Source organism: Heloderma suspectum, chromosome 2 (genome assembly GCF_057233095.1).
Source record: "Heloderma suspectum isolate Gila_16-S chromosome 2, 16-S_ref, whole genome shotgun sequence".
Taxonomy (NCBI): Eukaryota; Metazoa; Chordata; class Lepidosauria; order Squamata; family Helodermatidae; genus Heloderma; species Heloderma suspectum.
Window position 1 is genome coordinate 133,848,156 of NC_139459.1, and position 27,705 is coordinate 133,875,860.

The window sequence follows — 27,705 nt, forward strand, 5'->3', positions numbered from 1 at the left end:
AAAAGAAACACATTATGCGGGTAATTGTCAGCTCTAAGAACAAATAGGCTTAACAATGCAGCACACAAAATGGCACTTTAAGAAGATATTATCTGTAGTTTTCTTAACTCTTTCAGGAAATATTATGCAAAAGCTAAAGCCTGAAGTGGTTCACTTTCAACTAAGGGATAATCCACGATCTGGCCACATGTAGCAATCCAGCTAATCCTGTTATAGTAGGGTAACAAGACTCTGAGAAATTTACAAGGCCAGCTACATAAATCTTCCCTAACACCATTATATGACAGGGCTGAGATTACAACAAATCTCTAACCTAAACATTGTTACACACTCAGCTTTAACTGACTAAATTAAATTAAATTTAATTGGATTGGATTTAAGTGGGTGCACATCACCTTGCAAGCCCCTTTTCTCTGGCTTCAAAATGCACTGTCAACTATAAGAAACAGTACCCTCTTCCCCCTCCCCCAAATACTTGGCTGTTCACATTTGACCTTCACACACAGATAACTCATTGCAGTGGACAATGTTTACACAGAACAGTAAGCGAATCCTGGCTTACCATGAACAAGCTATATGCTCGTACACACAGCTTGTTTGCTCCCTCCGTAGGTAATTGGTTCCACTGTCGTATTGCTCTAACAGTCAGGGAGTTTTTCCTGACGTTCAGCCGGAATCTGGCTTCCTGTCACTTGAGCCCATTATTCCGTGTCCTGCACTCTGGGATGATCGAGAAGAGACCCTGGCCTTCCTCTCTGTGACAACCTTTCAAGTACTTGAAGAGCGCTGTCATATCTCCCCCCTCAGTCTTCTCTTCTCAAGGCTAAACACGCCCATCATCAACCTTCCTTGACTTTAAGCAGACTTCATAATCATATGAAAGTAACAGAATTTAGACATCAATTCTAATGAGCCTGATCCAGCCAAATTTAGGCACTCCAGGTCTCCCTGGTCTTATAGGTGACGTATAAGCGTTGGCTCATCCCTCAGACATTGAGACCAGTGGCATATAGATACATTCAGCTTCTGTCCTATGCTTGTGGATGTCTTGGTGTGTCTGCATACACAGTATGAGAGAAGGATAAAAATGGTTCACTTCAAGATTAAAACACAGGGAATAAATAAAAGGTTTTTGTTTTGTTTTGTTTTTAATTCCCACCTCATTGAAGGGGAGAGATCTGGCCGTCCTTTCTCCTGCTACAGAGTACAAACCGGCCCAAACCAGTCACAGCTGCGGTATTTTGCATTTTCTTTCTAGCAAAAAAAGAAAGAGGGAGGGAGGGAGGGAGGGAGGGGGAGAAAGTGCATGCATCTGAGAGTTCTCAGTGGTTTCTGGACACCAACATGTGTCCAGATATCCTCCTGATTGGCTGGAAAACCTGCTTGAGAGTTGGAACATGCCCAGAACATGCCTCCCAGAACATGCCCTTCAGCCAATACCTCCAAGACCATGCTACCCTGGGCAATCCCAGAGCACCTTCTTAGGGACGTTGGAATGCTCCCTATCCCAACTACTCTCATCTGCTGATCCCTGAGATCAGGTCAAGACATCCTGGGGCTACGGTGTATATACCAGACTGTATTTTCCCAGAGCATGCCCCAGATCCAAGACAGCAGGATCACAATCCTTTCTCATCTTGGATTACATTTCCCCATTCCCAGCATAATCCAGAGATTCTATAGGGCTGCAGTTCAATTTTTCTTCTCCAAGTACAGACATTAAATGTCTTCCACCCACTTTACCCTCCCCTTGAAATTTAAGTGGGGGGTTGCTCCTCAAACTACAGTCCTGCACCTCTTCAAAAGTAGATGCTTATCCATATAAAGGCTAATGTAACTCTTTTGAAGAGAGAGAAAAAACCAGGCCTATCCCTTTCTACACAAAGCATTTTTTAAAAAAATCCCTTGCAGGATGTCACCTCCTCTCCAGCAAGGTGCACATTCCAACCCTACAAACCTTGTTTGTTTATACAAAGCTCTACTTCTTTATTAAGTTCCTAAAGCAAAAACACTACTAGGGCAATTCAGAGGTATGGTACTAGGAGGGCAGCTGCTCCCATTACTTTGGGTGGGTGGAGGAATAAAATTATTGGCTGGGAGCCAAAGATCCTTGTTCGCAAGTTCAGTTGCTTTCACAAATGCTCCAAGCAGGGGCATCATTAGTAGAAAGCCCACCTGGGCATGGGCCCCAGATGTTTGTTGAGCTGTCCCAATTGCCTTTTTTTTTTTTTTACATTTTCCCATAGACTTGCATCGGAAAACAAAGACGGCCATAATTTTTTTCATGTGTATGACAAATACATGAAATTTGGAGCTTGGTAGCCCCCATAGAGCTGACTGAGCCTGCCAAATTTCAGGCAGTTAGGCCCAGCGTCTTTTGTGCTAGTCACAGGTAAAATTTGCTGTTTTCAAGAAAATCTGTCAAAGCGAAGAGCTATATTTTTTTTGTGCTTCCACATACGTGCATGGAATTTGGGGACCTGGCAGCCCCTATAGAGATGACTGAACCTGCCAAAGTTCAGATAGTTAGCTCCAGTGGCTTTTGCACCAGCCATGCATAGTTTCCTTTTCTCAAAGTCTAAAACAAAAAGTAAAAACTGTCAAGCCACCCAGGGGATTAGGGATCCTAATCAGAAGTTGTTTAAGGTGACCATTAGGAAGTCACTATCCCTAATCTCTGGTGTAGGATTTTTTTGCGGTGCAAAAAACCTCTCCCCCCCTACTTTTCTGCTCTTACATGTCCATTGTTGGGAGCTTGCCTGCAATGAAATTTTGAAGAGAGAGAAGGAAGGGAAGAAAGAGCTCCATGTGAAATACTGGTATTTCAACTGCATCTGATTTTACTGCCCCAAACTGGAACCTTTGGCTTCTGCAGAAATTTAGTAGCTTCAGTACAGCAATGGATCCAATCAGCCTCCACAAACTTCTTTCGCCCCCTCCACTTTAATTTCTCCTAAATAGCTGTAGGACTCAAATAATCCCAAAGGGAGGGTTCGGACTATGTGGCGTCATGATCGAGAAACTGCTGGGGCTTTTAAATAGGTTCTACGGTTTTAAAAAAGCTAGAAAAAGCCTTCACCTACCTTACCTAAGTACGTGCAATCCTAACAAACCCTCCACAGCCTCCTAAATTCCTCCGAAGTACCACTTCTCTGAAAGGAGCCACTTGGCTTAGGGAATTCTCTCTACCCTCCAACCCCACGCACATTTCCAATCACCATTCTTCTTTTCTTCTTCCCTCCCCTCCCCTGTCCTTTTTCTTCTTTATTCCACCCAGAGCATATCTTCGGGAATTCTTAAAGAAACTTCTCTTTGGTGGGCAAAAGAAATTCTGAACTGTATTTCACTTTATACAAACAGACAAGAGGGTTGGTTTTTCTCCTTCTCCTCACTCAAGTCTTTGAGAAGAGTGGGATCACATCATTGCAGAAAAGCAAATCTGGGGCTGTTTTGTTTGTCAGTTGCCGTTATCCAGCAATAGGAAGGGCTGCAGCTCAGTGGCAGAGCACATGCTTGGTATGCAGAAGGTCCCAGGTTCAACCCCCAGCATCTCCAGGTAGGGCTAGGAAAGAATCCTGCCTGAAACTTTGAAGAGCTGTTGCTGCCAGTCGGTGTCAAAAATTCTGAGCTAGACGTAGGGATGTCAGAGAATTCCACCACGGATCCCAGGGGGGCCCGAATTCCAGTAAATTTGGCCCCCCGGAATCCGTGGCGGAACGGAGCCGCCTGCCCCACCACCCCGCAAAAGCCCTGCGAAACGGAGCCTACTTTGCTGCGGCGGCTCCAGCCACTGCCGGGCTGCTGCGGCTGCAAATGGCGGCCGTTGTAGCGGCCGCCATTTGCGTCCCTATGCCAGCCCGTGATAGGCTATGTATATATTTATGTAGCGTATCACGGCTAAAGCAGGGACACAAATGGCATCCCCTACGCAATTTGCATTCCTGCTTTAGCCGTGATAGGCTACGTAAATATTTAAGTAGCCTATCACAGGCTCGTGTAGGGACGCAAATGGCGTCCCCTACACAGGACGCCATTTGTGTCAGCAGCAGCCCAGCCGCAGCTGGAGGCCTCAGAGTGGAGCCAGCCGGGCGGGATTCCGGGGGGAGGAACGGATCGCGTCCCCCCATCTGCGGAACCCGGCAGAGCCAGGGAAGCAGGGTTTCGTACAGCCCTAGCTAGATGGGCCCAGGGTCTGACTCAGTATAAGGCAGCTTCCTAAGTTCCTATGAACAGAAAGCTTTAATTAAAAAATAGGAGTTTTTGGTTTGTTTTTTAAGTGGAGGGGAGATAAATATTGCTCATTTATGCAATCCTATGTATGCCTACTGAGAAGTCCCATTATGTTTAATGAGGCTTACCCTCAGGAAATACCCTCAGGATTCCAGCACAAGTTACTTTTGCAGGGAGGTTTGCACTTTGATGCTCTGCATGTTTACTCAGAAATAAGTCCTGAGTTGTGGGCATGGTACTGCAAGCTTAATACAGTGCCTACCCAATTCCATCGAATGAAATGACTACTATGCATGTTTTGTCATTTGTGGCTTTGGAGTTTTTTTGTATGAACTCTAGCTTCATTGGTGAGGGAAAGGCACTTAGTACATGCTCAGAGTTTCTCCATAGCTTAACCCTGGTTTTGAAAGCAGACTCTTTGCTGAAACCTGGTGAAGTCTTGGCACAAATGAAGTTATGGGGAGGAAGATACAATGAGAGCTTGTGCATAACAAGGAGGAGGTAGAGAGGAGTTGCATGAAACAAGACATGTTTTTATGAAGAGTTGCGGGAGGATGGTAGGATAAGGAGGGATGGTTGCATGGAGGGGAATAGAATTGGTAGGGGAGAATCTAAGTGCCCAATGGTGAAAGAAAAACATTCTGCACATGCTCAGAGGCACTCTATATTTAAGAACATAAGAAGAGCCGTGCTGCATCAGACCAAGGTCTGTTTAGTCCAGCATTCTGTTCACACAGTGGCCAACCAGATGCCCATAGGAAACCCACGAACAGGACATGAGTGCAATAGCACCTTCCCACCCACGTCCCCCTGCTGCTAACATTGGTGAAATGTAAATAAATTCTAGTAATTCTAAATTTGCATGCATGTATATCCTTCAGCAACTTTGCAGGTTTCTTGCCTTGGGGACACCTCTAATGACCTGTGCATTTTCATACAAACTTACCCAAAAGCTATTGGGGAAGGGATGAATGGAAGGGAAAGCAAATCACTCCCTCTCCCAAACTGGAGAACTCCCCTTCCACATGAAATGCTGCACCTATCCTTCTGAAATTTTGCAGGTTTCTTACTTAGGGATACTTCTAGGCTGTCTGTAATTTTCAGAATAATGGTCCACAAGGAACATAGGAAGATAAGTGTGTCCTCTTTTGGAGGCCTCAAAATGTCAAGGCCACCCTTGCACAAAAACCCTTGTGGCTATTGTTCTGAAATTTGACAGATCTTCTCTGTCAGAGCAATGAATCCTGAAATTTTTATCCAATTCTTCCAAGGAATTAAAATGTTATTGGCAGTTCCCATTAAAAGAAAATCAAAATATAAACCCTGCACCTATTTTTCTGACATCGGGCAGGGGTAATCCCCTTCTAGGGGGCTACTATGCCTGAAATTATCATCCAGTTCTGACCAAGAGAAAAAAGTTAGTTTTTTTTCTAATTTCCCATAGTAGTCAGCAGGAAGCATAAGATTCATTTTTCCAAACATTGACTCAGGTTTGGTGCTGTGCTGAAGTGGTTCGACTACAAATTGGCCCGAGCAGAAGCGGGATGTTTTCAAAAATGCTGAATCAGGGTCTGAGTTGGGGGTGGGGGGTCAGTGCACACTTCTTATGTATGTATGTAATCTATACACATATGCAAGCACACCGCATGCACACACCACACACACATATATATATATATATTAGACATGTGCTTAGACTCGTGTGTGTGTGTGTGTGTATGTGTGTGTTGTTGTTCAGTCGTTAAGTCGTGTCCGACTCTTCGTGACCCCATGGACCATAGCACGCCAGGCCTTCCTGTCCTCCGCTCTCTCCCGGAGCGTGCTCAAGTTCATATTCATTGCATTGGTGATGCTATCTAGCCATCTCATCCTCTGCTGTCCCCTTCTCCTTTTGCCATATGTGTGTGTATATATGTATATAGATATGCAACTTTGTGTTATGGGCCTGTACCCTGGATCTTTTAAGAACCTAGCAATGCCCCTGGACCCAAGGCTCTCTGGATGCCATTTATATAGACCTCCATGTTGCATCATAAACTGCCGGGGGTGAGGATGGGGGTGGGATGCCCCACTGATGCAACATTTTAGAGGGCATGACGAGAGAGTGTGTTGATACAGCAGCTTCAGAAATCACCAAGGGCTAGCAAAAGTACCTGCATGTATACCTGTGGCTCTTTGGAGCCTGCCCATTGATTGTATGAGCCCATAGGGATCAAACTTCAGTGCATGTCCTTAGGTTAGCAAGTCATGACATTTTCAGCACATTTAACCATGAAGTTGCAGAGGGCAGATCTACACCAAATACTTAAATCCATTCCAAACGTATGGCTCCCACACAAGGAAGTCTGTGTACTGTACTACTATGATTCTTAACAGTGTTCTCAGCACATACACAAAACTACAATTCCCAGGATTCTTTGTGGGAATGGACAAACTGGTTTAACATTGTTGAAATTAGTAGCGTAGATATGAACTCCATCACATTGCATTCTGCGGTGTTTTCCATGGTATACTGTCCTGGAAAGGATACTTCCTGAGCAAACACATGCTGTCAGAGTTGATACCTTGTCAAACAGCCTATTTTAAGTTAAAAGTTTAAACTGCAAGTTGCAGCTACTGACTATTAATTAAGGGAGCAATCCTATGGGTCATATGAGTCTGGGGGCCATAGGATAATTTGGATTCCTGAATCCGAGGTCGGAGACAGCGCTATAACCACAGATCTAGGTATCCATGCTCCCCTCCCTCTCCCCGCTGGCATGCAGAACTGTGCTGGCAACTCTGGGGAGGGGGTAAAGGGGCCATGCTGGTGCACGGGGAGGGGACTGGAGAAGCCAGGATATGATGTATCCTGAGGCCTCCACAGCCTCCTTCCCTCCACTCCAACACGCTCCAGCTAGATAGGCAAAAAAGCCCCTCTAGCCAAACTGCAGAGTGGGAGGAGCACAGAGCCTTTATAATATTTTAAAATATTATAAAATAAAGTAAAAATTGTAACAATGTGGCACTCATAGAACAGACACATCTGGTATTTCCTCTTCCAAAGGGTTTAGTAGAGGTGTACTTCTGCAAACTAGACTGCTTGTTTACAATTTGCTTCTTTTGCAATATTATAAGCTAAGTCCTCAGTTGTTCTCAAGATGTATCCCACATAAGCTGACCGTTAACGTTTTGCCCTCTTTGTGGTCCCTGCCCCCTCCGATTGGTAATGTGGATTACCAATTGAAAAATTATGAAAGCACAGATTGCATACTTCATGTGTGCCCCACAAAGATAGCTTCTGTTTTCTTACCTGGGAGAAATTCAGACCATTCAATGGATGGCACTGTTCCTCTACTTTTTCCACTGCTCCAGTCTGCTTTCGGAGGCGTTCAGCTTCCTGGGCGAGGTAAAGATCCAAGACAGGCACACCACGTGACTTGATGTCCACTTCAGTCAGAGAATTCACCATAAGCATGACCCACACTGGTCTTTTCCTCTCCCAGTTGCCCGCGATAGCATTGAAGAGATAGTCAGCATACAGCCCTTTTCCCCGCTGATCTGGAGTCATCCAGGAAGGCATCATGAGCTTGACATATTCCAAGTGGCGCTTGAGCCGGCGGTAGATGTCCCTGGGGAGCACGTCCTGTAGGTTCTCGCCCTGTGGCAGGAGCTGGCAGCTGGTTAGAGCAGAGATCGTGTAGGGATCGGTGAGGTCCAATTCAAAATAGACGATATGGCTCTTCTGGAAAGCTTTCTTGGAATTCTCAGGGATAAAATCCCAGACCCGAGTATACGGGACATGAATGGTACCAAAAAAGTAGGATGGCGGATCTCTCTTTATAGTCCACAGGAAGGAGTTTAGCTCACTTTGCTAAAGGAAAGGAAATACAGAAATGGAGAAATTAACAGTTAAGGTAAGGTGAAGCATTGGCTACTGGTCTCACATGAGCTGAAGGAAAAAATGGACACCAGTTGTAATTCATGAGAATATGTTGCGCGCACCCATGTGAGAGAGACATCTTTCTTTAAATGTTTGCTCTTCTGAATATATCAAGATCTTAAGGGTTTTGTTGTTGTTACAAAAGGTGCTTTTGTAAAATATCCAACCCCACAGCATCTCCCAATACGTGTAATAATAAAAAGTGTAATACTTCAAATATCCTCTATTTTATTTTTTTAAAACTATAAAGTATTATTACTTTTAAAATCTCGTACACAGTTGGAGACTAGCCTAACCTAAAGATAAAGGCGAAGCAATTGGGGGGGGGGGACTCTTTTATGTGGTGATAAGATGAATGAAGATAACTGAAAATCTAGAGAGCCGAGAAGTGTCACCTACCCTCTTAAAAGCAAACAAAGAGTTCTGAAAGCCGCCACAGGCATGGAGAGGGTTGGAAGGTCAACACTCCTTTGTTTTAAACAAGCCTGATCTTTATGTGACAAAGAGCACACATAAGGATCCGAGTCTAAGCAAAAGACATCTCAGAAAGAAAAGGTATTGCCCCCTGGCCTGCTCAGAATTTCATTAACCCCCTCTCTGTTTTCAAATCTAATGTACTGAAAGCCCTATGATGAGACAAAGACCTATGTTTTGTATGAATGTTGTATGCAGGGCATTGGTGGTGGCTGTCAGGACACCCTACACTGCAAATTTAAAACCAAATTTTGTGGCTGGGCAGGGGGAGGTCAGCTTACATCACAGTGACTGGCTACACATGAGTTTTAAAAGATTGCAGAAATTAACAGTTAAGGTAAGCAAAAGCATTTACTCTTCCCTCATCGTTGCCTTTTCTAAAACCCTATCATAAATGGGAGAAGTGGTTGTGCAATAGGAGGAAAATTAAAGCCAAGCACAGTGTTTAGGTGCATATCCTTGAACATTTTTGTATACTTGTAAGGCAAATCAACAAGATTTCCACTCTCCCTACTGCAGGCATAAAATGGGACCTGAGGAACAAGCGGCTGAGAAGCAACTCCAGGCAGTGGAGGCTGGTGGCTCTGATTTTGGTGAGGCTGTAACTCCATTCTGGGTTTCAGTCAGAACCAGCCAGAACTCTAAAGGACCTATCCAAAGTGCTGAACCTTATCTCCAAAATGGGCTCAGCACCTTGCACATCCCCTTTAGAGTTCTGGCTGGTTCGCATGACCTGGTTTGCACGTAATGACAACCCACGGTTTAAACAATCTATGGGTTGTTATACAGAAGTGTAAGAGACGAACATGCTACCTCCCGCACACCCACCACTTCTGCTTTTACTCAACAACCCACAATCAACTCCTTTGTAGGTTGCTGAAAATGACCTCTGGCCCAGAGTGGCTAACCCATGGTTTGTTTAGCACCTAAAAAAACCATCTGTCCAGGTTCAGATGTCACACTTAACAACCAAGAGAGGAGCCGATCATAGGCTGTTGATTAAGTGGAAGCAGCGGGCACACTGCAGGCAGCATGCCTGCTCTCTCCCACTCGTCCCCAACAGCCCATGGTTTATTTTATTTTATTTTATTTATTTATTTAACTCATGGGCTGTTGTTACATGTGAACAGGCCCAATGTGCTGGGTTAAGCTTCTGAACTGGCAGTCCATACGCTGTATTATAATAAATTGATAGTGTGGCTGCATAACATCTGTGGTGGCCTACCTTCTTCTTGAGTTATAATTCTATCCTTGAGACACACAAAAAATGGTAAGCTAGTTTACTTGCCACCACAGAGTTACAAACTAGAGGGAATTGTTTCAATAATAGCATCTATGAATAACGGATTGGATCCAGACTACGTTAGTTGAATTTCATTCCTATTGAAATTAATGGGACTATGGTTTCAACAGGATCTTAAGTTCAACTAACTAAGCCTGGTTCCTATCCAAATTTTCTAGGCACAATTACCCTCTTATGCACAGGCCTAGTTCTTTCTGCTGTAGTAAATCTGCATCTGGGCTGTACCACTTCAAACTGTAGGTGGGATCTCACATGACAGAAGGTTCCTCCATACAAAAAAATTAAATCTCTGCATATAGAAGACTAGTATATCAGAAAGAATGGTTCTAGCCTAGCTTTCTCCTTGACACCCTAGTCTTCTATATGCAGGGATGCACTTAGTTTTTTGTATGGAGGGACATTCCATCATGTAAGCCCCACCTGCAGTCTGAAACGATGCAGCCCAGATCAGGATTACCACCACAGATATGGCAACAAGATACAGAGGAAGTCAGCGCTCCAATAGGTGCCAACTGTTTCAATTTGCCAGGGACAGACTCTCTTTTCTGGACAATCCCCCCTCCCCCTTTTTTTGGCACCTGCCCCTATTTTTGACTTTGGGGGAAATGTCCAAGGCTTTTAGAGGTCTTCAGCCCTCTCCCCGGTCTACTGTTACACATCTGAGTGGGGAACAGCTTCATCTCGAATCTACTGTATACACACATCACGTACACATATAAAAACAGAATGATGGCACACTGCCATTTTCCTATTGCACCCAGAGCCATCTGTCCAGACTGTAAGTGCTGCTGAATGTGTCCGAGTTACAGCTCTCCTATAAGGAAAGGTTCCTCCTGTGCAAGCACCAAGTCACTGCTGACTCCTAGAGGGACGCCGCTTTCACTGCCGTTTTCATGGCAGACTATAGCGGGGTGGTTTGCCATTGCCTTCCCCAGTCGTGACTACCTTTCCCCCAGCAAGCTGGGTACTCATTTTACCAACCTCGGAAGGATGGAAGGCTGAATTGACCTGAGCCGACTACCCGGGACCCAGCTTCTGCTGGGATCGAACTCAGGTCATGGGGAGTTTCAGTTGCAATACTGCTGCCCACCACTCTGCGCCACACAAGACTTCTCCTATAAGAAGTATAACCAAATCCAGGGGGAAATTAAACATTCTAGTAAACACTCGTACATTTTCAGAGTAAGTAAAACTCTTATGGTCAGTTTTAAAAAACCGAAGGCTGCAATGTATAACTGATCCAACACGGCTCTTCTTAACAGAGAAGGAAAGATTTGTGTCGAAGAAGAGGGCTGGATGTTTCTCTCTGTGTTACAGTCAATGTATATCCCACCAAACCAACACAGGTCAGCCAGTAACGTTTGGGAAACTTAACATGCAAGGCTTCACTGGCCCAGTTTCCCAATTCACAGTGAATTTACTTTATATGAACTCAACCTCTTCTGTAGCTTGAAGTGGCTTATGACGTATTTAAGACCGAATGCATAAAACTCCTAGAAACCAATTTTAAAAATCACAAATGCAAAAATAAGTAAATAAGAGAGCAATCCTACGGCCCCTAGACATTGTCTAGGGCACACTGGATATTTCAGTTTGTGGCTCCAAGCTCAGAGACAGGGCTCTGAGCTTGGAGCCAGGAAACAGCGCTCCCCACAGCCTCCCCCTCGCAGCCAGTGCAGAAACAACGGTGCTGGCTGCTGCTACTAGCTCACATATGTGAGCTTGTGGGGGGTGAAAGGGGGCATTCCCAGGGGCAGGGAGGGAAGGAGGTGGGGCTGTGGGGCTGTGAAGTATACCCAGCTGTCACCAGCCTCCTATCTTCCCTCCCCCTCCATAAAGCCTCCGCTAGATGGACAAAACCACCCATCAAGCTAAAATGCAGAGTGGGAGGCACAAGGCACCTCCCGCTTTGCCATGGATACTCGTAAGCCCCCAAGTTCAGAGGCTTACAAGTACCCAGGGTGTATCCCATAGGATTGCGCCCTAAAAGCTTCTCCATTGCCTCTAACAGTAAGTGATGTTTCATACATTTCACAGCAGGAAACCAGAGTTGCTACAGAACCGCCTTCTCCAACTTGGTGCCCTCCAGATGTGTTGGATTGTAACTCCCATAATTCCCAACCAGTGGCCACACTGGCTGGGAATTACAGGAGTTGCAGTCCAACACATCTGGAGGGCATCAAGTTGGGGAAGGTTGTCATAGAGCGTACACAACAGGGAGCTAATCCTGGCTCTTTGACAAGTGTACTAGTATGATACATTAAATACCCATTGACCACAGTTACACTAGTTTTAAGTTGCTTCTAAACATCTGATGTGTGAAGAAGTCCTAGGATTATCTCCTTAACTCAGGTACTCTGCTTGGAGGATGAATTTGGACACAATTCATTGGGATTTCAAGAGCAAGGCCTATTGAAATGAACAGAACATGCTACAAACAGCTCTCCCTCATTTTAGTTGCATTCTCATGGAGGTTTTGAGTGGATTATTATGTGGCCTTTGGCAGCAGAGAGGTGTTCATTCCTATGAGGGGGAAAGGTATTTTGGCTGGCTCTCTAATAATTTATTTTTAAAACATTAAAAATAGATACAAACTTCAACACAAGCTGTCTTAAAAGGCAGCCAAAGAGTTCAATACCAGCTTTTTCTTGCCTTCCTTCCAAGAAAGGAGTGTTTATTGGGCCAAAACAGGAAGTAACATTCCATTCCAAAAAGAAATACTTCCTACTTCTTAATGGCCATATCCTGTGTTGTAGGTTGACAGAAATATTTGAGGAGCAGCAATCTGTCCTCACAGCTGGTCTCAATTTGACCATGCCAAATTTGAATGCAACACACCTTGTAATCTCCCATTGCTTTCATCTTCCAAAACTGTTTGAAAACTGTTTAATGGAAAGCATTAGAGCAACAATATAACAAAACTGCATACCAGTATTACCTAGCATATAAAGTAGCTTGGATTCCAGTCATTCAGGGCATATTCATATGTAATGGGAGCGGTATTGGCGGCTGCTGCTCCCCCATCACTTCCTACCCCATCGCCTTCAGAGCAGTGTGGGACGTAACCACATCATTCGCTCTTCTCACATTATACCTTGGACACAATAAGTTATTGAAGCCATGTAGTATGAAGCTGTAGGGAAGGGAAAACTACACTGCTCCTGTAACCCGAGAACATTAAGTCAGAAAGTACTTCTACAACAGATAAAATGCTGAGATGCAGTCTCAGAGGTCCACACAGGTCCAAGGACATTAGTAGAAAAGTCTGAAACTAGAACATGCTTATACCTAATGGCCAAAATGTGTGGATCAAAATGTGTTGATAATACAGGACACCAAAAAGAGCAAGACAAGCCACACTGGAAAAAGAAGAGCGGAGTGTGTGGGAATTTCCCTTCAATCAGACCACAGGATAGGGTTGATAAAAATCAATGATTTTTTTTAATGGATTTTTAAAATTTAAATCAGATTTTTTTTTAATCAGATTTTGAAATTTTCTTAGAACAATTTGTTAAAAAAAAAGAGCCCAGGTCAAAGATATCATCATGAATACTAATTATACAACTTCTAATTGTATTCTATGAATATGTTGACAGCGGTTTATGGAGATGGGAGATAACCTGACCAGTCCTATGCTGTACAGCAGGTGGTGTACAGAAGTTCTCTCTCTCTCTCTCTCTCTCTCTCTCTCTCAGCCTTGCCTCTCTCTAAGCGCAAAGATAGAGAAGGTCAATGAGTAGAGAATTTGGGGAGATGGAGTAGATCTGAACGAGGAGGAGGAGTCTGGATAGAAATGCAAGGGATAGGGGAGGGGAACAGAAAGTGAAACCAAAACTGAACACAACATATTCATGCAGTCCTGACTCCTGAGGAAACTTCTGCTGCATGTGTCTCCACTGTGTTCCTACCGTCTAATGAAACCTACATCTCTGAATATGTACTAAGGTTATATTAAACAATAATGTAATTCTACTAAAACTGATAAGTAAATGGAATCTTCCTCACTAGTGATTTAAACTGCAATTTAAAACATTAAAATTGAGTCTTTCAGTGAAGCAATTTAAATCATGATTTAAATCAAATCAACCCTGCTACAGGGCCAACTTCTTTCTACAGAGCTACTGCTACATAGGAAGTATTCACAGAACACCATTTCAAGATACTTTTACACATCAGAAGAACAGGCCTGGTTTGGCAAAGGGGAGAGTGGGGGCATTCCTGAATCAGTTTCTGATTTCATGATATGCAAGTCCCCAGGTCACACCAGAAAATATGCTGATCAGGAGGCAAGTTCACCCTTGGAAAATAAGCAAACTGCTGCTGTCCAGCAGAGCAAACCATAAAAGCCCAGTACGCTTGCACTTTACATTTTGAACTTTGATTCAAGAAGTACCTACGCTTAAATGGCAACACACAAACACAGCACCATCAATTATGAATGGGAGATGCACATTAAGTGGCTAAGCACATAAACACATGGGAACATTTGCATGTGTAGAGCAGGGAAACCCGGCCATCTAAAAACACATGTGCCATTTGGAATTTATGGCACTATGGTGGCATGTATTTTACACATTTAAACTCCTGTTTCCTTTGTACATTTGGTTCAAAATGTAAAGCATGGAACTGACTGGTCTGAACTTGAACCGATTTTTTTTTTTATTCAAAAGAAAGAAAAAGGAAATCATTGATTATTATTATACCTGAGAATTGCTTGCTAACAATGGCAGGAGGTTGGGTCCATTCTGTCCTATAGCAGTTATGGTCACACATGCAAACCTTTCATTTAGAAGCCAGCTCCCCCTGACCCGCAACTCATCTAGATTACTCGTCTGGATTAATGCAATGCATTATACATGGGGCTACCTTTGAAAACAGTCCAGAAACTTCAGCTAGTCCAATAGGGCAATAGATTGTTAATGGAAACTGGCCAATGTGATCATATTATGCCTGATTCAAAGTGCTGGTGTTAACATTCAAAGCCCTAAGTGGCTTAGGCCAGGTTACCTGAAGGAACATCTCCTCCTCCTATATATGCCTGCCTGGACCTTAGATCATCTTCAGAGGTCCTTCTCTGGGAGCTCCCACCAAAGGAAGTGAGGTGGGTGGCTACTTAGAAGAGGTCCTTTCCTGTTGTGGCACCATGGTTGTGGAATGAACTCCCCAGAGATGCTCATTTGGTACCTACTGTAGTCTTTTCGGCACTAGATGAAGACTTTATTTTCCCAGCCATTTTAATATTTCAGTTTCTGTTTTTAAATATGTTACTGTATTTTAAAACTTTGCACTTCTGCTATACTTTATTTTGGTTTTTATTTTTCATTTTTGATTTTATACTATAGTTTTAAACTTTGAAACATTTATATTATGTTTTATCATGCTGTATTTTATGGTTTTAATTGTTGTAAACCACCCAGAGATAAATAAAATAAAATAAACTCTCCCCAGAAAGCTTGTTCTGCCTTGTTCTCTTCCAGCTAAGCCACAATATCTAGCTTCACCTACTGCCCAGGTAATGTAACTGCAGTCTTCTCTGAGCAGGCAACCATTGCCAAAGGGCTGGAAAAAGCTGCCTGGCCCCTTCTTCGTTTCCCTTTAACCTTACTTCTAAGATTTTTTTCTTCCCCCCACACACCTGGCCATGCACACCATGGGGGATTCCAGATGGGGAGTTCCTAGAGCTCCCCAAACAGAAGATGCAGCTATTTCATCTTTTTTTCCATAGCAGATTTTCTATGGAAAGAAAAAAAGAGGGAGGAAGCGGTGGAAAAACATGGGAAGGTTATGAGTAGAAGCTGTCTGGACATATGTCCCTGATGTAAAATTCTGTGAGTAAGGCAGGGCGATGGCATGATAAAAGACTCACATGGAAGCACCCTGTGTGTGTGCGCATGTGTGTATGCCTCAGAATGACATTCCATGTATCTGACAGAAGAGGACAGTGGTCTATGGAAGGTTGTGTCATCATAAATTTGTTAGTCTTTAAGGTGTCACAAGACTTCCTTGCTTTTGGCATGGATAAAAAACATCAGACTGACAGCGGGGACCAGAAAAATTGAGCATATAACACCAATTCTGGCCCTGGCTGCCTGTATGTCTCCAAGCTGAAGGTGCTGGTTTTAATCTATAAAGCCTTCTATGGCTCAGGACTGCAATACATGATGTAGTGCCTCTCCTGATATTAACTTACCCATACACTATGATCAATATCTGAGGTCCCCCTCCAAGGGATGCTCGGAAGGTGGCAACAAGGGAGAGGGCCTTCTTGGTGGTGGCCCCTTGATTTGTAACACTCTCCCCACTGAGGTCTGCCTGGCAGCAACACTGTTATCATTCTAACGCCACATTAAGACTTTCTTCTACTCCGAGGCATTTGACAGCATTTTGTTGTTGTTGTTGTTCAGTCGTGTCCGACTCTTCGTGACCCCATGGACCATAGCACGCCAGGCCTTCCTGTCCTGGGCTCTCTCCCGGAGTGTGCTCAAGTTCATATTCATTGCATCCGTGATGCTATCTAGCCATCTCATCCTCTGTCGTCCCCTTCTCCTTTTGCCTTCAGTCTTTCCCAGCATCAGGGTCTTTTCCAGAGAGTTTTCTCTTCGCATTAGGTGGCTAAAATATTTCAGCTTCAGCTTCAGGATCTGTCCTTCCAATGAGCACTCAGGGTTGATTTCCTTTAGGATTGACCGATTTGACCTCCTTGCAGTCCAGGGGACTCGTAAGTCTTCTCCAGCACCACAGTTCGAAAGCATCAATTCTTTGGCGCTCAGCCTTCCTTATAGTCCAGCTCTCACAGCCATACATTACTACTGGGAAAACCATAGCTTTGATTAGACGGACCTTTGTCGGCAAGGTGATGTCTCTGCTTCTTACTATGCTGTCTAGGTTGGCCATAGCTTTCCTCCCAAGGAGCAAGCGTCTTTTAATTTCATGGCTACAGTCACCGTCTGCGGTGATCTTGGAGCCCAAGAAAGTAAAATCTGTCACTGCTTCCATTTCTTCCCCTTCTATATGCCAGGAAGTGATGGGGCCAGATGCCATGATCTTAGTTTTTTTAATGTGGAGTTTCAAACCAGCTTTTGCACTCTCCTCTTTCACCCTCAACAAGAGGCTCTTGAGATCCTCTTCGCTTTCTGCCATTAGGGTGGTATTGTCTGCGTATCGGAGGTTGTTGATAATTCTCCCGGCAATCTTAATTCCGACCTGTGATTCATCCAACCTGGCGTTTCTCATGATGTACTCTGCATATAAGTTAAATAAGCAGGGTGACAATATGCAGCCTTGTCGTACTCCTTTCCCAATTTTGAACCACTCGGTTGTTCCATGTCTGGTTCTTACTGTTGCTTCTTGACCCTCGTACAGGTTTCTCAAGTGACAGGTAAGGTGGTCTGGTACTCCCATCACTTTAAGAATTTGCCACAGTTTGTTGTGATCCACACAATCAAAGGCTTTAGCGTAGTCAATGAAGCAGAACAGGCTTCTTAATTTAGTTGTTTCATTGGGTTGTGGTATTCCATTTTTAATTGTTTTTGCTATTTTAAACTGTTTTAAATATGTGTATGCTTCAACTTTTTGTTGTAAGATACAAACCTACCTGCATCTTTTCTGAGAAAGGTGTCTAGGAATTATTATTATTATTATTATTATTAATAATAATATTATACCACCCCCTGTGAATTGCTGCTGAAAAGGCTGTTAAAAGGTGCAACTATGGGGGCTGTTCAAAGGGAGGGACCCCAGACTATTGCATTTTCAGTGGGCAGAGAGGCCTCCACAGATCTGTCAGTATACTATGTATACTATGTATATTGTGGTTTTAATGTTCTATATATTTTAAATTGTTTTATTGTGTGTTGTTTGGTTTTAATTTTTGTGAACCACCCAGAGAGCTTTGGCTATTGGGCGGTATAGAAATGAAATAAATAAATAAACAAATAAATAAACAAACAAACCTTCTGTGAGAGCCAGGGCTTTGGAATGATAGTTTCTGTAATTAGCGTAATTCCCTCTGCTCCTGTTCTAAATGCCTATTCAATATTTGACCAGTCAATTGACCAAGGGTGGTTTCATTCATATATATATATATATATATATATACACACACACACACACACACACACACTCTTATCAAACGCTAATTAGCCCTAATCTGATAAACTGGGTCTCTTCCAGCCACTGCAAAAATATAGTTTTGAGAACTTATATTTGAAAGAAGGACAGATAATTAGAGGGCAACACTTTTTTTTAAGGAACATATGATTTTGGAAGTTAGTTTTATCAATACATTCATAGTCATCACTTTGCAACATTTACTGTGGGCACGGAACTGGGCACAGAAAACAAATACGTACTGCAGAGGAAAAAAATGACAACGTTTGCAGATCAGCATAGCCATTCAACTACATATTATTTGATGTCGTTGATGATGCCGATGTCGCCATCAATGAATCCAGTACGTTACACAGCAACAAAAAAAGCTAGGTCCCTGCCCTAAGCAGTTTACATTTTGACGTAGTAGAAGATAAAGGGAAGGAAGAGAAGAGGGAGAGCCAGGGTGTTAGGTTCAAACAGCACTCAGCCATCAAGCCCACTGGTGACAGTCACTCTCACTCTCGGCCTAACCTACTGCACAAGGTTGTTGTGAGCATAAAACAGAGGAGGGGAAATCATGTATGCCACTCTAAGGGCAGGATAAATAATACGCAAATATACGCTGTATTAGCATTCCCCAGCCTGGTGCCCTCCAGATGTTTTGGACTACAATTCCCATAATCCCAAGCCACAGCCCTGCTGGCTGGGACTGATGGTAGTTGCATTCCAAAGCATCTGGAGGGCATGGGGATAGGGAAGGATGCACTGCATTAACAATGCTTCTCACACTAACCTGGTGGTACTGCTATATGCATGGTGAATGAACCTGACAGGTAAGGAGCAGCTCCTCTCCCATCAACATGGCAATGTGGAGGAAGTAGATTAACACTAAGAAAAGGTACAGTTGGTCACACATTTAAATGGCCAAGTAATAAGGAGATAATGAGCCCCCATTAACACATTTCACTTTCTGGCTGTCATTGGGAACCTTTGCTCTAGGAAATTGCTCTGGGAAATTAAAGGGTGTTTCAAAGCCATATATGTAGATGGACAGAATGCAAGGTCTCACCACAAACTGCTCCCTGCAAACCTTGGGCACAATCCCAGTCAAAGTTAAGCACTTTGTCAAAGAAAGTCCCTTCCTTTCAGTGGCAAAGTTAAATACGTATATAAATCCCTCCAACTGAAATCAAGTCCCACTACCAAAAAATAAGTCTGATTTATTCATTATCAATAGGGAAACTTGGTTTTCAAACTATGGAATCTACACAATGTAATTGCAGAAGCAATTTGCAGCAAAGAAACAAATAATAAAGGGGCACAATCCAGCCAAAGTTAGGCATTTTTAAGACCCATTCATGAGATGGATAAGGTTGATGCTGGTTCTGAGCCCTTTTTCTTTGATAATTTATATCCCCTTTGAAGTTCTGGCATCTATAATAAAATATGACTGCATCTGGCAAAGTAGAGTCCAGAGGTCAGGCTACCAGACTCAATGCACACCAAGGATCAGGTACTTGTCCAATGGCAGCTACACCCAAAACTTTATACTCTGTTTGTAGAGGGTTCACAAGTACAAACAGGGTTCTAACACCCACACTCAAAACATGGGAAAACAGTACTGGAGATATTTGGATTGAATAAGGTGATAGGATTTATTTATTTATTTAAAACATTTGTATCCCACCCTATATCATTAGGCTCTCAGGGCAGCATACAGGTAAAATCAATTTAAACAGCGTAAAACAATAAATAATTTAAACAACTAAAACATATTAAAGTTTTAAGCTAGCTAATACCTATTAAAAATAGAAAAAAATAAATCAATGTGTATTTACTCATCTAAGTTGATAATGCTATTTTGTAAAGTTTTGATGGATACTTTTCAGTTTGCTCAGCCCAAGGATGCAGACAGGATTCTTGAAGTGAGACCTACCAGATATATATTTGATTCATGCCCATCCAGGCTGGTAAAACAGCAGGCTTGATATACTGGGTGCAGAGGTTATTAGCACCTTGCTGCATTAAATGTTCTTCAGTCTTGAAAGAGGCTATGACAAGGCCCTTCCTAAAGAAAACTTCACTAGATGCTATTGATTTCACTAACCATTGAGCAGTCAGAAATATACCATTCCTAGGGAAAGTACTGGGAGCATGCGATGGACTTGCAACCACAGCATTTCTGGATACCACTGATTAGCTATATCGTTTTCAGCCTGGTTTGGAAACAGAAACAACTTTGGTCACCCTAGTGGGTTACATACGCTGGGGACTAGACGGGAGGAGTACATCCGGACCTCTCAAACACTTTTGATACTATCGACCATAGTTACTTAGTTATGGTTTAAACGGAGATACTATCAACCATTATACTTCTAAGACACATGGAGCGGATGGGGCCTACAGGCATCATTTTATGGTAGTTCCAATCATTCCTGGATGGCAGGTCTCAGAAGGTGGTAGTAGAGGACTTCTGCTCATCCCCATGGCCTCTGGCTTTGTGGGTTCCAGCAAAGGTCCATCTTTTCCCCCATCTTATTCAACATCTACATGAAACCACTGGGAGAGGTCATCCAGAGCTACAGGTGCAGTGTCATCAGTATGCTCCTGAAGGACTTGGCCATTTGGGAGTGGTACTGGACCTAGGTTTGCTCCTAGACAGGTACTTTTGCACAGCTTCCACTGGTTCATCAACTGTGGCCTTTTTTTGGAAAAGGCTGATCTTGCCATAGTTACATATACCTTGGTTACTTCCAGATTAGACTGTAGTACCTTCCTATGTGTACGGCTGCCCTTGAACAGTGTCCAAAAACTGTAGTTGGTGCAACATGCAGCAGCACACCTGCAGACAGGAGCCCAGGCATATCATATGACCATGTTTCACCGGTGCTTTATCATTTGCACTGGTTCCCAATTTGTTCCTGGGTCCAAGTCAAGATGCTGTTTAAAGGCCTAAACTGTTTGGGACCAGGTAATATGAAGAATCATCTCCTGCATACAAACCTACCTGCATACTGAGGTCATCAGGAGAATGCACATCTATCTGAAGCATCAGCGGGCTTGAATAGCACCAGAATTTGCTGCATGCTTAGAATTGAGTATATATTGAACCCACTGGATACAATTAAGCAAGATTTTGTAACAACAAAGTGTCATGGAATAGAACTTGTGACTAGCTTAAGTCCACTTGATTTCAGTGAGAATCCTGTTGCAATCCTGCACAAGCTTTCCTGGGAGTAAGTCCCAGTGAACTCAGTGTGATTTATGCATGAATAAATTGCACAGTTGGGTTTCTCTCACTGATTTGAATGGAACCCGAGAAACTGAGGTATGTGCAAGATTTGCAGCCATTCTTTGTAGCTTATTAGCTCCAACAAACAAACGTTAATTGTGTGAAACTGGTGTGCATCCTGATTCTGTGCATGTTTACTTGGAAGTAAGCATTTCAATAGTACTGACTTCCAAGTAAGTGTGTGTAGGACTGTGGTGTTCATCAAAAATACTTCCACCTGCAGTTCTTGCTCAAAGCTGTTCAAGGAGCACTCTTTGCTATAGGCAATATATTCTGGGTCTTGGAATAAAACTTGTCATGCCACACAAATGCATCTTAAAGGCAGGCAAACAGCCTGATCATATACATGCATACTCTGAAGGAAGTTCCACCAAGTCCAATGATACTCAGGAGTAAGCCCCATTGGATACAGAAGGGCACTTAAGAGGCAACATGGATAGGATTCAGGTATCCACTGTTCATTTTAAAAGAATTTCCATAGTACGTCCCAAACTGACTTAATATGTAGGGCTCAATTAGTATTTTTAGGGAATGGTTTATAGAAGTAATCCACAGAACAGCTTGGTCTTTCCAATCCTACGTAAAGGCAGTTTTCTGTCTATTCTAACAGTGCACAACTGAAACAATTGATCTCTTTTATAATTTTTGTTTTGTTTGAGAAGAGTCCGACAAGTCACTTTACCTAGAATCTTGATTCTGCATAGTTAAGATCTCTCAGGAGTCTGCTGGTAAATTTTGAGAGGGGAAGGAAGCCAGGGAAGGAAGACTTTAGTGCGGTTAAATCCAGCCATTCTTAAGGCATGGAGAGCAAACGTCTCTCTTAATAGGTACAGGAGATAAAACAAACAGAACAAATGAAGCGTTGATGAAGTGCCTTTGGAATGCAGGAATCTCCTGCCTGCCTCCCATCTTGGCGGGAGGCTGGAGAGATTGGCAAATGAGTGAGAAGTGTTAAAAGTAAACAAAGCTAAAAAGAGGCCGACCCAAACAAACAGCAGGCTGGCACCTCCACTGAACCTTATCTCCTCTCCCCGCTGGATCTCATTAAAGGCACTCTAAATCCCATCAAGGACTAATTTGCACCCCGGCCTGTGGCCTCTCCCTTTTTTTTAAGAAGACAGCCCGTCAACCACCTATGCCACCTCCATCACGCCAGGTTTTCTTTCTCAGCCTCTGGAAAGGTGTCTGCCCCTTCTACCGTCCAACACAGACTTTGCATGAAACGAGATCGTGGGTCTGGTGCAACCTACTCAGCGTATACTCAGAAGCAAGTTTAACGGAGCTTAAGCCCAAGGACTTGCGAGAAAGTAAACCTAGGCTACTGCAATCCTAAATATACCGACTAAGGTCAGATTCTAGAGAAGCAGACGAGTTAGCGTGGCGTGCTTAAGCACGAGCAACCAAAGCGTGCGAGGCGCACCTGAAAGACTCACAGATGGGCCGCCTAATCCCCACGCGTGCTCAGAGAGCAGTCAGTCCTGCTGTGATCAGTGGGGGCTTCCTCCCGGGCAAGTCTGCAGTTGGTCGGGCTTTGATTGTCGCGGAATCTTCCGTGAGCCAAAGCCTCTGCCCTAGTACTTCTAAGGCTGTGGTCCACAAACGCTTATGCCCAATGGGTCCATTAGAGTTTATGCCACAAGACAATTTAGAAGGCAGCGGGTAAAATCCAACGTCAATCCTATTTAGAGTAGACCCACTGAAATGGGGCTTAAGCCAGTAATTTATTTAATGGGTTTACTCGAAGGAGGGCTTATGTTGGATTTTACCCAGCCACTCCCCCTGCATTCAATAGGGCTACTCGCTTCCGCCGCGTAGGACACGCTTCGGATCGCGCTGCTCGTTTGCAAGGACGGGCCGAGGAAGCGCCTCTCTTGCAGTCCACACTTTTTCCATCTCCAGCAGCATTCCCTCTGACAAGCCAGCCAGCGTGCCATAAGGCTCAATTTAAAACACTTTCTATTAAGGGTGCAAAGGATGAATACGACTCTGGAGGAGCGAGGATCACAGCTCAGATCATGATGACGATTATCATTATCATCGTCATCAATTTTTGCAAACGCTGCTCCTGAACCTGGGGGGGGGGGGTTGTGCGCGCTACTACAAAGGCATAGAGTTCAGGAGGCGTCCCTAATTTCAGCTCACAACGGTTACTCATCAGCAAAGTCCCCAGTCGCCTCTTTTGACTATCCCTCCCCCCCCCCCCCGGCCAAAGTTTGTAAGACAAACTCGCAGCGGTTCTCGCCCCCCTTCCCACCACCCCAGGCCATTTCGGACTGCCCTCGCCTCCCCCGGGGAGTGAACTTACTTTCCTGTGGAGCTCGCAGCTCGTTGCAGCAGGATCTCGGCTCTGCTTCGCTCCCGCCAGCAGGAGGAGAAGGTAGTTCAGCAGCAAGCAAGCCCCGGCGCTGTGCACCACCATCCTACTTAACTCCACACCCGGAGCACGGATGGGGAGAGGGGGGGAGTAGGAGAGACGCGGGGGGTTGGTGGAATCTCCGTCACTCTGCAAAAACTGCGGAAAAAGTTTTGAGGAGCTGCTTTTTAAAAACAAAACACAAAAAGAGACTACGGTGTGTTTTTCTTCTGGTATGCCTTCAGCAGCTACCCTAGCGGCCCAATCCCAAATCATCCGCTCGCCAAGCCTTCCAGGCGCTGCCCCCTCCCCTTAAAGGCTCCCTGTGCCAGGCTGCGAGGCGGGGGGGTCGCCATGCTGCGGGTGGGTGTGGGGTTGTTGGCGGCGGCGGGGGGCACTCCCCAAAGGGACCGATCCCTCCCTCAAGCTCTCGCCTTCCCCCTTGCAAAACTTGTTCTAGCGCCGAGCGGTGGAGGGCTTTGCAATTCCGGCAGCAGCCCCTGGATGGAGGAGGCACGAAGTCACACGCTCGGTGGGATTGGACGCGGGAGGTGCCTAACCCTAAACTCTCTCTCTCCCCCCGCCGCCGCCCCCCCCCAACCAACCCCTGCCTCCTCCCGCTCTTGCTCTGACCAGAGACCATTCGGCCTCCTGCCGAATTCTCCTGACCTGGCAAGGAATTGCATTGAAAATTCCCTCTGTGCTACTAGTAGTCACCCAGGCAGTGCCATCCTACAAGGGGACATCCCAGGTGCAAAGGAGTTTGGGAGAAAGTGCACGGGTTTATCCACGATGCTGCGAGCACCCAACTGGAGAAAACGTACAACCACGCACGACAGCAGATCTGGTGAAGGCAAGGATCCTGGTTCTGAACACACATGCAGAGAGAAACCCCTTAGTAGGCATTTTCGCACAGTGATGCCATAAATATGTAAAAGACATCGGGTTGGATCCCAAGTAGACCCATTGAAATCAGTGGGACTTAAGTGCGTCAGGACATTGATTTCAATGGGTCTATTCGAGGTACGGCTAAATCTGGATCCCACCTATATAGTTGCCGTGTAGTTGGCTTTTAACCCAGTGTGGCAAACACATAAGGTAAAATCCAATGTAAGTTCTATATACGGTAGACCCATTGAAATGAATAGAACTTACGTTAATCATTACTTCTAACTTAAAACCAATTTATTTAATGGCTCTACTGTAGGCCTTATGTTGAATTTTACCCATAGGAAGATTGCATTAAATAATGGCCGAAGTGAAATAGCCCTAATTACGGAAGGACTACAACCTCACTTCTCTATTAGGATCCAGGTATGGATGGACTTGAGAAGGTTGCCTGTTTTCTCTTTTGAATACTCACAGTTGGAGCCTATGCTGAAATAGGCTATCAAATCAGCTACCCTTTGAAATGTACCCCCCACTACCACTTCTGTTCGATGGATTTCAATTAGAGCTTTAGGGGTGCAATCATATGCGTACTTTCTTGGGACTAAGCCCTACTGGGTAGGGATGACTACTCCTTTTTTGATGCTACTAGCAGGCGGCAAAGACTGGAGGGGAAGAAAAGGAAGCCAAGCTGTACAAGGAGTTTTTCAGGCTGCAATGGTATGCATGTTTACCCAGAAGGCTCACTGACTATTTACATTACATTTATATCCCAGCTTTCTTCCATCAGAGAACTCAAGGTGGCTACATGTGGTTCCAAGGTAGTCTTCCCTCCTAGGACTGACCAGACCTGCTTAGCTTCAACAAGGTGGCTGTCTCATGTGCCTTCAGACTGTGCCCTGGGGCTTCAGTTGGTGCTTACTCCAAAGTTAAGCATATACAGCATTGGAGCTCTTACTCTGGAGTAGGTCCCATTATACTCAATGAGCCTATTCCAGAGTAAACATGAGCAGGATGAGACTGTCAATCACACCTACCATTTTTCTGGGGCTATAGTCTGGTTAAAGAAACCTTAGCTGGTGACTCTATAGGCTTTACTGAAAATCTGCACAAATCTACATATGAATAAAACAGTTTTGAAAGAATAATGGAGCACTATTCCTTTGTTTTTAGATGACATGCCCATAACTGTTCCAGCAGGTAGCAGCTAAAAAGAACCATTCCCTCCTGTGAGAAGGGGGAATGCTTCTTCCAAGATGGCACCTCCCACTTGCAGTTTGTAAAGTGCTGATATAATTTTTTTTAATGGACGTTATTGTTATCTTTCTAGCCAGCTTTTCAGGTTAAAACCCCTCAAAGTCTGATTACAACATCCTTTAAAATACAAAATAAATATCAAACCATAGAAACAAGAAATAATGTTCAATACATGCATCATTTAAATTACAAATAAGATAATAGCAGCAGACAGGGCCATAATTAAAAGCACAGTACACTAAAATTAACGAAATACAGACTGGAATAAATAAGTCTTTAAAATTCTTCTGAAGGCCAGCAAAGAGAAGGTCACCATACACACTTCCTGGGGGAGAACATTCTAAAAATGTGGGGCCACCACAGAAAGACCTGCTGACCAATTAATTGGGGACATATTTTTATTTGATCAAAAAGGTTTTAATCAATTCATCTAACCAACTGATTGACTAAAGAATATTGTCAAGTTCCCCCCCACCCACCGCCTTTTACAGGGTTTTTTTGTATAAGCAGTTCATAGTCTTCTGTTTTGCAAGTTTGAGCAAAGTTTTCAGTATACAACAGCTTGAGGATAATATTAATGACATTTGAAGGTTGAGATGCTTAAAAGACATGGAGCACTTTCCTTAAAAGGCACATAGTCTGTTCCTAAGCACATTTACTCAGAAGTACTGGGTTTAGTGTGATTTAACTTCCAAGTATATGTCACTGAGGTAAAATCTGTGCACCCTTTCTTGGGAGTAAGTTCCACTGAACACAGTTAGACTTACAACTAAGTACCATGAATAGAATTGGTCTATAATTTCTTTCCAAAATAGATACCACCACCCTTCAGTGCTGATTAACATTCTGAGGAAGGCTTACAGTAAATAATAAATATGCAATAAAATACAAATATAAGAGCAGAAAAACAATACAGTACAACAGCATAGCTGAAGGGGAGATCTTTTATAATCCATATAAAACTTCAGAACATCTTTTAGAAGATTATAAACCTTGGTAAATAAAACAAAAAGTTTTCATGTGGAACTAGAAAACCAAGGTAAGTACCAGACAACCCCCCACCCTCAGGGAGGTTTCCTCAGGCAGGATATGGGAAATATATACAGGGAAATATAGCCATGATTGCAGGAAATTATTGGGGAAATGCCCCTTCATGGATCCTTGCCTTGTTGTGGTGAAGGGGCTTGCGTAACTCAGTGAAGCTATAAGCTATGCCGTGCAGGGCCACCCAAGACAGACAGGTCATGGCAGAGAGTTCTGACAAAATGTGGTCCCCTGGAGAAGGAAATGGCAACCCACTCCAGTATCCTTGCCAAGAAAACCCCATGGAACGTATCACAAGGCTAAAAGATATGACGCCGGAAGATGAGACCCTCAGGTCGGAAGATGTCCAATATACTACTGGGGAAGAGCAGAGGGTATTTCCAAGTAGCGCCAGAAAGAGTGAAGCGGCTGGGCCAAAGCCGAAAGGACACTCAGCTGTGGATGTGTCTGGTGGTGAAAAGAAAATCTGATGCTATAAAGAACAATATTGTTTAGGAACCTGGAATGTCAGATCAATTAATCAAGATAAGCTAGAGGTGGTCAAACATGAGATGGCAAGATTGAACATCGACATCTTGGGAATCAGCAAACTAAAATGGACAGGCATGGGCAAATTTAATTCAGGTGACCATCATATCTACTACTGTGGGCAAGAATCCCTTAGAAGAAATGGAGTAGCACTCATAGTCAACAAAAGGGTGGGAAAAGCAGTACTGGGGTACAATCTTAAAAACGATAGAATGATCTCAGTACAAATCCAAGGCAAACCATTCAACATCACAGTAATTCAAGTCTATGCCCCAACCACTGATGCCGAAGAAGCTGAGGTTGATTGGTTCTATGAAGACCTA

The 27,705-nt window shown here is 43.9% G+C and overlaps 1 protein-coding gene across 1 annotated transcript in view; it reads right to left on the reverse strand.

Moving 5' to 3' along the window:
* Positions 1 to 24,026, reverse strand: part of TRABD2A (TraB domain containing 2A) — an 88,178-nt gene extending 64,152 nt beyond the window's left edge. Inside the window, exons 1-2 of the mRNA XM_084832171.1 lie at positions 23,618 to 24,026; positions 7,523 to 8,083 (exon numbers count right to left, since the gene is read on the reverse strand). Of these exons, the coding sequence (XP_084688297.1) occupies positions 7,523 to 8,083; positions 23,618 to 23,941 (885 nt within the window). The 5' untranslated portion in view covers positions 23,942 to 24,026. The remainder of the gene's footprint in view (positions 1 to 7,522; positions 8,084 to 23,617) is intronic.
* Between the last annotated feature and the right edge of the window lie 3,679 nt (positions 24,027 to 27,705).